This window comes from Frankliniella occidentalis, unplaced genomic scaffold, assembly GCF_000697945.3.
Source record: "Frankliniella occidentalis isolate FOCC.00 unplaced genomic scaffold, Focc_3.1 Scaffold627, whole genome shotgun sequence".
Taxonomy (NCBI): domain Eukaryota; kingdom Metazoa; phylum Arthropoda; class Insecta; order Thysanoptera; family Thripidae; genus Frankliniella; species Frankliniella occidentalis.
This window is the reverse complement of record NW_026267742.1, coordinates 38,901-50,011: the sequence shown is the minus strand read 5'-3', so window position 1 is coordinate 50,011 and position 11,111 is coordinate 38,901. Positions and strand designations below refer to the sequence as shown.

At 39.2% G+C, this 11,111-nt stretch overlaps 1 protein-coding gene across 5 annotated transcripts; it reads left to right on the top strand.

The window, feature by feature from the left end:
- The first annotated feature begins 534 nt into the window (after window positions 1-534).
- LOC113205658 (transcription initiation factor TFIID subunit 4) lies at window positions 535-9,889 on the top strand. 5 transcript variants are annotated; one of them, XM_026421363.2, is made up of 14 exons: window positions 536-1,018; window positions 1,118-1,630; window positions 1,977-2,147; window positions 2,230-2,388; window positions 2,499-2,717; window positions 2,807-2,950; window positions 3,032-3,178; window positions 4,406-5,238; window positions 5,327-5,493; window positions 5,579-5,709; window positions 5,795-5,977; window positions 6,100-6,225; window positions 6,324-6,374; window positions 6,477-9,889. In XM_026421363.2, the coding sequence occupies exons 1-14, from the start codon at window positions 551-553 to the stop codon at window positions 6,588-6,590; spliced, it is 3,426 nt and encodes a 1,141-aa protein (XP_026277148.1). In that variant the 5' UTR covers window positions 536-550; the 3' UTR covers window positions 6,591-9,889. The 5 variants fall into 5 exon arrangements, with proteins under 5 accessions (XP_026277146.1, XP_026277148.1, XP_026277147.1 ...); XM_026421364.2 differs by having other exon boundaries at window positions 558-670; XM_026421365.2 differs by having other exon boundaries at window positions 560-658.
- The last annotated feature ends 1,222 nt before the right edge of the window (window positions 9,890-11,111 follow it).

Below are 11,111 nucleotides of genomic sequence, written 5' to 3'. Positions count from 1 at the left end.
TGTAATAAAATTATGTTGACCATTTTTGTTTCTGAGCTTAAATTAAATACCGCCGAAAGTTGCTGACACACGGCAGACATCAGCCTTCTGCCCGCGCAAACCACCTCACATACCAATAATCCCAATAATGAATTCCACAAATTGTTGAAGCTAAAACAATAATTTTGTCAAAATTAACCTGGTGACTCATTGGATTTTTTCATGATTTTTAAGGACAGGTAGTCGTCTCAGAATCACGCGAAATATTCAGAATAGCCGTTTGTAAACACTAGAATCTTCTCTTTGACACTGGTGGTATTTTGTACACGTTACATAACTACGATGTCAATTCTCGCCCTACGGACGGAGAAGTCAAGATTTCTAGTTCAAATTTATGTTCTGTAGTGAAGGTTAGTAAGCAATCAGTAAGAAAATGAATGAGGGAATGCCGCGGTCCTCATAGGGGCAATTTCCTTATGGGATTTACTTATGAGCAAGCAGACAGCATGCCCCGCATGCCTAGTGTGGCTTATGCTTTGAGGAGGGTGGGGGGCAATGCACTGTGGGTAGAATGGTAATTCACGCATGCGCACTTCAGTTTACGGTTGGAGTCGGGCAGAAAATGGCGTCGGCGAACTTCTTGGAGGAAGCTCTGAGTACAGACGTCGACGAATCGGCTGTCAGTGCAATAGTAGGGTCGTTGGAAAATAACTTAGTTACCTCTACTTCTACTTCATCCAGTGCCTCAGGGACGATCACCACAGGCGCTAAGAATCATGTGAACAGTGCCATTTCTAACGGGGCCCCAGTTTCGTCTGAGAAACAAAGTTCGAGTCCGGTAGCGGGATCAGTGAACAATATCGTACTGAATGATGCAAGCAAAATAAACACAATACAGACCTCTAATCTGGGTCAACTTAAAGTAATAGCTTCTGTACCAGGTGAAGTGACAAGTAGGCCCAACTTTGTTAACCAGGTTACTTCAAGCGTAGGCCTAACCCAAACCACTTTAGCAAATTTGACCAAAGGGCAGGAATCAGTGCGTATTTTGATCCCCACATCAAGCCAAGCTTCTGGTGGAATGAACATAAACAATGCAAGACTGCCTCTTACAACTCAACATGTTGGTGCTTTGCAGAATGGGAGTGTCGCCTTGACGTCTCTTCCATCACAGACTGTGGTGAACCCAGCTACGACTGTTGTTTCTCAGCATCAACTCTCTTCTAGTGCCAATGTGACTAAACAGATAACTCAGAGTGTTCTCAATGCATTGGATCCCTCTAAACCTGGAGGTGCTGCTGTAGTGATAAAGACAAGTGGTAACCAGTTGGCACCTCAGGCTTCAATCGCTTCGGCGGTTATGCCTGTGCCAATGTCAGTAAACAGTTCAGTGCCAATGACGGCAACAAGCATAAATAATGTGGTGTCTATGGGAACTGCGACAACAAGTGGAACTTCAGTGGTTACACTCGCCAAACCACTCACTCAATCAGTTGCTACAATTGGATCACAAGGCAATGTGATTTCTGGCAACGTACAAATATTAAATATGAATGCTCTTCGGCCAATGACACCAGGTATTGGTGGTCAGAAGGGTCCCTTAAGAGTAGTGAGTGGAAGCCCCCTTGTGAGAGGAGGAGGAGTTCAAGGGGTAAGCTGTCCTACATAATAGCAAATTGTGACATTTTATTCGATGTGTACTCCAAGCAATATTATAATTCTTTTAAAGAAAATGTACTTCTGTCATTATAAAAAAAAGAAAATTTATAGATATTGACCACTTGGCATTTTTTGACACTAATCATTTTGTTAAAAATAAATTTGCTGAAAAATTATATGTGCTGTTAGAGCTTGCTATGAAATATCTTCGCCTGGAAGTTAAACAAATGTTTAGTATAATTTTACAAAGTATTGCTTGGTGTATGAGACTCATAATTTAGTTTTTTGGAACTTATTTCTACAGTATCTATTCTCATACTTATGCACTCTTCTTGTAGCAAATTACTCTTCAAGCGTTACAGTCCTTATCACCTGGGACTCAAAATCTTTTAATTAAGACTGATAATGGGTTTCAATTAGTACGGGTGGGCCCTGGGACTGGCGCAGCCGCCCTTGCGTCTGGTAATGCAAATACAACTCAAACGCTTCGCTTACAGTCATTTCCCACAGTAAGTACACTTTAAAATTTTGTACCATTTTGTATTTGTTTACATTTGTAATACAATTGTAATTTGTTTTTTATTTTTGCAGCTTAGTTCCGTATCGCTAGCTTCATCAGGTACATCAACGGCTACAACAGTTACTGCAAACACTATTACAACTCAGGTCCCTGTCCCTGCTCTGTCAACTCCAACTACTGTAACTCCAGCAGTTACACCAACACCTCCAGCAACACCTCAACCTGCTCAGGTATGATATTTGACTAGTACCTGGTTGTTTATCAAGATAAACTCCTATGCTTATTAAAGTACACTTACATTCCTCATTTGTTATCTTACAAAATCTATCAATTATTCCAGCCTCGCCCTGCTCAAGTTGATACCACAAAGGAAAAATGTCGAAAATTCTTAGCTAATTTGTTAGAGCTTTCAAGCCGTGAACCAAAATCAGTTGAAAGAAATGTGCGATCACTCATTCAAGAGCTGGTGGATTGCAAAGTCGAACCTGAGGAGTTTTGTGAAAGACTGGAAAGGCTTCTGAATGCTTCACCTCAACCATGTTTGATAGGTTTCCTCAAGGTACACATTTTTAAATTACGAAAGTGAATATAAGTTATGTGCGGTAAATTATCTACGTGTTGCTTATTCTTTATATTATATGTTTACAGAAAAGTCTTCCTCTACTGAGACAAGCAATGGTAACCAAAGAACTGGTGATAGATGGTATACGTCCTCCACCAGCCAGTGTTATGTTCACAACTGTTGTAGCATCTACTGTTCCTACGTCCACAGTTTCCTGTCCTCCTCTTCAGGTATTTTGCTAGAAGTCACCAGAAATCTTGTCTTCTAATCTCAATTAGTGCAACCTCATTTATAATATTTTTATGTTTCAGGTTACCCAATTGAAGCCTGGTGGTTTAACAACTCAGACTGTAAGAGTAGTAACCCCAGGAAATGCTGGAACAGCTACAAGTGTTGCACCTACTATAATTGGGGGAGTTCAAGGACCTCGCCATGTATTTCCCCATCGACTTGTCACGGTAAGATTTTACAAATAGTATCTATCTACTTAATCGTAGAAATAGAACGAGGGGAAAGCAATCACACCACCCTACATTTTTCTACTCAACCTTCCTTTTTAGACAAGTGTAATATTTATTTTCTCCTTTCCTTCCTCCTCTCTTTTCTTCCCTCTTTCCCCCTTTCTCTTCTTCTAAAATCCCCTTTCTTAAAACCCACATAGTTTGCCCCTGTAGAATATCTTTCTGATAACTTACCCTCAAATTAATTTGAGGTGCATCTTGCATTTATCCTTTCTCTCTTTTTAAACAATCATTCATTCAATTGTTGGAGTTTGAAAATATATTATCACAGCTTAAAATAACAATTTTTTTTTTGTAAATTTAAACTGCTAAAATAAATGTTTGTATTTATCACCTGCATTCATACCTAAGTGGTCTGTGAATGGAGTTATGCTGTTGCTTATGCATGTACAGTGAAACCCTCATATAACAGATTTAGGAGTCCGGCGCTGGATGAAAACAGGAAATTGTTATAAGTGGGTTTTACTGTATACATCCAATTGCATTTAAGTGTGAACTTTCACTGGCTGGTTTCTTGTGCTTGGCAAATTTCTTATTCTTGGCAAATGTTTGTTACTTGTTCTTAGAACAGAAATCTGAGCTTCCTATGTTTCTAGATATAATATAACAGTCACTGAAAAATCATTTACCTGCTACTGATATGCTTGCTTCATTGCACTCTTTGCATTATGGTGTGTGATTGTCCAAGGTTTGGGGGAAAAGGTTTTTGCTAGAGGAATGAAATTGGGGAAGTTCTGAGGGGTTTCAATGTCACAATTGAATAATGTGCTTTTTGAACTGTGGGTAAAAATGTTTTGCATTAGATCCCAAACTGTCTAAGTTAAACATTGCATTTTTGCAGAAAGAAATCAACACATCTAGCACATAACATCAGCTAGCTTGTACTGTATGTTCCTATTGCTAACCAATATGCAAATGAACTTTTACTTTCCCCTTTGTTTTTAAATGAAGGCTTCTAGGTATCTAATACTACATTATTATTCTATTTAAGATGTAAAAGTAAAATTTCCCAAACTGCCTTTACATAAGCATTTGAGCCATTCTTCATTTTCTCTCTTTTTTGCCTAAATTATTATCATTAGTATTATTATTATTATTTGCAAGGAGGCAGTTTTTCAATTGCTTCTCTTTTCCTTACCCGCTCTTTGCATGCTATGCCAACAGCCACTCCAATTTGTGACACCTGGCTTAACTGGAACTGTGAACAAAGTGTTTACACATTCGGTGATGACACCACAGGTGCCCATCACCACATCTGCACCAGGAATCGTCTCCCAGTCGGTGTCAACTGCTGGTGTTGTGACTACGCATCCATCTCCTGTGGCCTCTCCAAGTCCTGGTTCAACTTTTACTACTGTATCGGGCTCCACTCCGGTACTGTTTCGACCTGGCACCCCAGGCACGATTCAAGTTCCTCGTGCGTTGATGCCAATTCGGCAAACAACTCCAATACGTCCACAAAATCGACCTCTTTCCCCTGTTATAAGGACTACTACTCCAATTAGAACTACCACCCCACTACTAAATAAGACTACAACTATTGCATCAAAAGTACCTCCTAAATTAACTGCAGCTCAGTTGCGAATGCAAGGAAAAACCATAACTGGTCCTGTTGTTACATTAGGAGCTAATTCAATTGTTTCCTCATCGGACTTAGTGAACAGTGGAACAGCATCAACAGTGTTGACAAACATGTCTGCAACAAATCCAGCTGTTATACAGTCTGACAATAGTTCAATTACTGCCCCTAATGTGTCATCAATTGCAATTCCTGGGGGAGCAGTATCAACTCCCGTTATAAGTACAGCGCTGGCTGCGTCTGTTATATCTGGGTCAACAACAGGCACAGTATTCTCGTCCAACCTTAAAACAGCATTTAAAGATAAAGATAAAAAAGTTATTATAGCTTCGTCCATGGCAGCATCAAATGCAGCTGCCGCTGCTGCTGCAGCGGCAGCAGCTGCAGCCTCCTCCTCATCTAACTCCGCTCTGTACACGTAAGTACTTTCATTGAAGGACCTTCGTATTTATGACGAAGTCGTATTGTGAAGGCATACTAATAACCAACAACTCCTTTTCTCACAGAGGAGATGATGACATAAATGATGTTGCTGCTATGGGTGGTGTTAATATAATTGAGGAGACCCAAAGAATATTGGGATCCACAGAATTTGTGGGAACACAAATCCGGTCATGTAAAGATGACATATTCTTACATGGAGCTACATTGCAGCACAAAATTAAAAATATTGGTGAGAACTTTTATTTGATTAATCACACTGTAGAACAAGGAACATAAATTATGATTTGTTTTGATTCATTTATCTTTTTTTGCAGCTAGTGAAAAGGGTCTTGAGGAACCAAGTGCAGATGTTGCTGCCCTTATTTCACATGCCACCCAAGAAAGGTTAAAAAATTTTGTGGAAAAGTTAGCTGTTATTGCAGAACATAGAATGGATATCATTAAAGTAAGCTTCACTCCCCCTCTAACATTTTCAATTGTTCTCAAAACTTTTAATCTAATCAACAATTTTATTTTTCTCTTTGTGATAGATTGACCCAAGATATGAAATATCTCAAGATGTAAAAGGACAACTTAAATTTTTAGAAGAATTAGACAGAATGGAACGCAAAAGAAATGAAGAAAAAGAACGTGAGCTTTTATTAAGAGCAGCCAAGAGTCGGTCGAAGAGTGAAGATCCAGAACAAGCAAAATTAAAAGCAAAGGCCAAAGAGGTCTGATTTTGTCAAATACTTTTTAATCTATTATCCATCCATCCTTAAGATTCAACAATGGTGTCATTTTGATGGTGCATGGTCATATGTATAATGTATCTAATAATGTAATTGTTTTACAGATGCAAAGAGCAGAAATGGAAGAGGTACGGCAGAGAGAAGCAAACATGACGGCTTTGCAAGCTATTGGCCCAAGAAAAAAACCTCGTCTTGATGGAGCACTAAGTGATGGGGGTACAACTGCCCCTGTAAGTATAGAGCAATCATCCTTATAGCAATAAACATTCACACTTCTGTGATTAAGATTTTAATTGGGAGCTAATGGATATTTTATCTCTTGTCGTAGGGTAATGGAACTTCTTCTACTAGTAATGGCAATGTATCTGGTAGACCTCAGGTGAGAATTTTGACTTGTCATACCTAATTGCCATTTTAATTGTAATACTTTTATTTAAAAAAAAAAGACAATTGTGTCTAATTTATTGGTATCTATTTTCAGCTTCCCAGCCGACCTAGACTAAAAAGAGTTAATATCAGAGATCTGGTGTTTTTACTTGAACAAGAGAAGGAATCAAGTAGATCAACATTTTTATACAAAGCTTATTTAAAATAATAGTTAGAAAGGATTATTTCCTGTGTTTATCTTCATTTTACGTGCAGATTATCCTTTGTGTTAGCCTTGTGACACATTGTGGAGTTACAATTTGGAATACTTATTTCCCAGCAATCTCTCAACCCACGTCCTAGTCCACCATAGTTAAAATATGCATGTAGGTTGCTGGAAATTTAAAAATTGTATCCATTGTGGTTGTGTCAACTACATCTAGTTGGTTTCTCCATGTATTCGGGACCACTCACTCTTAAGTTATGTGATAACAAGCCTCACGAGGTAGGGAAAATGAAAGCAAATAAAATTTGACTTTAGAAGATCCACTGTTTATTGTACGTAACTGGTAGCCAGTTAGTGTTCTGAAAGAAATAACAGAGCTTAAAGGTGTTTTTCTTTTTGCTAAGCAGAAAATATTATTGCTACTTGAATTGCCCCATCACAATGATATGGACTTAAATTCATTTCAGGATTCATCTGATGCTACTTAATTACTTTCTAAATGGAGCTGCACTGACAAAACAAAAACCCTCTTAGGTATTCACGTATTCATTTTTGCTTTGCTCTCCTCTCTCATATTACTTTTCTATTAACTGTTCACTTTTTGTACTGCTGTTCCTGTCTGGTCTGGTTTAGGAATTAGTTTAGCTCAAGTTCCACCTGTGTTCTGTAAACTTCAAAGAACATAATGGTATTAAACTCAGGAACATAAATGTTAGTTACATGTGTATTCTTAAGGAAAATTGCATAATGTAGTTTTGTCGTACAGTTTAGTGGCATGTGATTGCTCCTATGTTACAGTTCATATTGGCCGTTATTTACTTGTTCAACTGTAAACGTCATTGTCTATTGCTTGTCCTGTTTTGCTTTTCTTTACTGGGAAAGTTTTGTTATGGCTTGTGGCTAGGTGATTGAAACTATTTTATGCATGTACAGCTTACTACAGGAAATGTTTGATTTTCTTTTTTCTCTCCTAAATTGTCAACCTTTTTCTGATAAAAGACTAACATAGATTTTGCGGATTTATGTTTGCCCCCAGGTGTTAAAAAGCCTCTATTACCCTCACTAATTATCTGGCCGGTCTCTTGTTTGACTTAGGTATGTACAGCACCAACTTTCTGGTTAACCCTCCTTTAAACTTTTTAATTAATTTAAATATTTTTGATAAAATTTTGTTCACTTTTTGTCAAAGCTAAGCTAACAGTCCCACTTACTTTAACTCATCAGATCTTTGTCCTTGTGGAAGTGATTGCTCTCAACAAGAAAACTTTGTAGGATTTCTCTGAGCAATAAAGTAGGTGAAATGTTTTCTCCATTGATCATTATTGAGATGAGCTTGCTGTAAGACTAATGTTTTTCGATACATTTTCTACACTATATTGAAAATAGTTTGTAAGTCTTATAACTAGCAAATCACTGGGCGTCCAATTTTTAAAATTTGTCTGATTTTGAAGGGTTTTTTCTAAATTTTCTAACTGTTAAAATTTTGTATCGTCATTCTTCATCTACCACAAGCCATTTGTTATGTTTTTCTTTGTGTGTGTTTAATATAATACAAACTATTGTAGGATAAAACCGGCTTCCATTTTGAATCTTAGTTGTCTCAGAGGCTTATAGGTTTCCTCAAAATATACTAGTCTTTATGGTCATCAAATACGTAGGCAGCATTAATGTTCGTTCAGGTCATACCATTTGAGTCTTTGTTCATCAAATGGATTAATTTAGCTCAATGGATTTTGTAAATAAGAAATTATACAACGTTTAAAACCACAGTTCTGAAAATTTTGTACATACAGTATTTGTATACTTGTTTCCTAAAGTGAGTACCTTTTTGTGTTGTTTTAACATTATTCATAATTTATATTCTTCTGCATCTTAAAGATAACTTACACTCACTTGTTTACACCCTAGCTGACAAGTACACATGTATGCCTTGTCCTGGAAATGCACATTGCACCTATTTGTTAACTATATGTTCAGTCATTTGTTAGCAAGTTGAGGCTTCTAACATCAACTTTTCCAATCTAAGCTTCCATTTGGTTTTCCTATGATGTGTGTTCAGAAACCATAAGGTTTATTGTTGTTTTATATGTTCATATGATTGCTTTGTACACATACAAAATTACTGGCTGTACATAATTAATTTCATAAAGGCGTTTTGCATTGCAGCCTGTTTTATTTCAAATTAGTGATCATTATTTGTTGTTTTTTCCCTGTATATTATTCTTCCCAGAAATGTTATTTTAAGTGGGTTTACTTGTTTGTAAGGTAAAATTTGAGACTGTTCTGTTTGTACTTGTGGGGAGATGAACGGTGTATCAATCTATTCTGACCCTCTTTTTCTTTCTTCTTTTTTTTTGTGAATGTGTTAAAATGGTCTGGAAAGGTGCCCAACCAAATTAAAATTATAGACAGTGAGGGAATATTGATGGTCCTATGATTTAACTGTTATTTTGTGTTATTGTATGTTCTCAGTGAGGTGAATATGTTGGTTTTTATTGTATTGTTGGTTGTCCCTTTGTTTTTTGATGTAATACCTCTATACCTGGACATGGATGCACAAAAAATGCCTAGTTATGTATGTTCCATACATATTGTGGCCCTGTGAACTTGTGTCTATTTCCATAGTTACAGTAGTCTTGTTAATCTTAATTCTTGCCAAGTATCAGTGTGAAGTGAAAAGGTTCATATCCATTTTTGTCTTTGTAGGTTTCATCTAGTTTAAGGTCACAAGTCCAGGTGCTTACTGGGAGGGCAAACTGTCACTGCAAACTTTAGACCCATGCCATGTCACATATGTGCGCTGTTTGTTGTCATTATTTCAGTCATACATTTTATGTTTTTAATTTAAATTATCTACTATGTAGATAAGACTTAGTGACCCTTATCGGGTGTAATTTTATGGACGTTCTCAATTCCACCTGTCTTGTTGAACCTGTTAAAAAAATTTCAATCGCCTCTTCTTATTGTATCCTTATCTATTAAAGTCCCCCTCCCCCTTTCCCCCCTTTTTGATATAGGTGATTCTGCAGTCTTTCTCTCTGTGAAATTTGTATATCTCTAGTGGTGCAAATGGAAAAAAATTTAGGAATACCCGTCATATGCATACAGTTGTAAACATAGTATATATTTTTTTTACTTTTTTATGTTTGTTGACAACCATTGATGTGAAAGGTATGGTATCTGTGATGTTTACCTCCTGTGCCCACTTTATGCAAGAAAATATATTTATATATATTGAAGGCTGTGCCAAATTCTACTGAAAGATTGAAATTAAATAGTAGATCAGGTGCCAGTTGAAAACAGTTCCTGTGTTTTGTCATTCCTTCCCTCTGAGGACCCAGACCTTTGATGGAGCAGGCTGCCGCACGTTTCTGGAGAGAGAGAGAGAGTGGACGTACTACTCAAGCTGGCCTTCCCTCCTCCCCACCCGCCCCCGCCCTGGTCAGCCAGCCGCCTTCGGATTCATCCCCAGGGGCTGCGATGCACCGGCCGGTCATTCCCGGGGAGCTCTTCCGAGAATTGGTGGGTCGAGCCCGTGCATGTGCTCAAGGCACGAAGAAGGGAACCACCACCACCACCATCACCACCACCACCACCCCCCACCCCATCGGCTACGCTCGGAAAAGCCAGAGTCCAGTCCAGCCACCATCCTCCTGCCGCTGCTGCTGCCGCAGCCCCGGACGCAGCCCCGGCCGGTAAGGCTTGCAGATGAGCCGGTATGAATCAGAGTGATTCAGTTCGTTCCCCAGCGGAGCCATCCCTATCTCCGTCTCCTGGGGCTTTGTGTCTGCCCGACCCTCCGCCCACCACTACTGACCGTCGTGCATCTGCGAGTGAATATTGGATAAGTTCTAAGGTCTCCTCTGACACTCGGGCTCGGCCCGGCCGCGCCTTGCGCCCAGCGGTGGTCTACCATGGTCACCAACTCCTTGACTACTACTGCTGTGAAGTTTTACTCTTAGTCACAAATCACTTCTTCTGGTGTTGTAAACTAAGTTCTTTCAGTGTTGTGACATGATTCGTAGAACACGTTTACTCCAAACCCAACCCAAGCCCAGACAGGACGCTGTCTGTTCATTCGACGTAGGTTTAATTAGAAGTAGTAGCTATGACGTCCAAATACGTTCCTCATAACTAGCAAGATTGATATAATCTCGACGTGAAAAAACATAATTGTCCCCTCCCCCTCTCTGGTTTAAAAAACAAACGATAAAAAACAACTTGAAGCTGAGTTCCAACACCAAATAGCCATGCTGTAGGCTCAGAAGCGCCGCGAAAGATGACGCCCCGCCGCACGCCAGGAAAACGCCAGCAAGCGCGCCAACACGACTACGAGCACGGGCGGGGGTTAATAGGCACTCAATTCATCATGCAGATACCAAATTTGCATTAGGCGAATCACAGCCCATACAACCCTCTCTCTCCCCCTGCACCCTCACAGCGGGCGGCCCCGCCCCGCCCCGCCCTGCAGGGGGCCAAGTGTGGAGGGTGACCCGGACAATCTGCATGGGGCGTGGCCAGGCG

Excerpts from the sequence above, each read along its gene's own strand:
- LOC113205658 (XM_026421361.2), top strand. The coding sequence starts at position 551 with ATGGTAATTCACGCATGCGCACTTCAGTTTACGGTTGGAGTCGGGCAG. Across the intron at positions 1,631-1,976 it reads GAGGAGGAGGAGTTCAAGGG|CAAATTACTCTTCAAGCGTT; the intron begins GTAAGCTGTCCT and ends CTCTTCTTGTAG. Across the intron at positions 2,148-2,229 it reads GCTTACAGTCATTTCCCACA|CTTAGTTCCGTATCGCTAGC; the intron begins GTAAGTACACTT and ends TTATTTTTGCAG.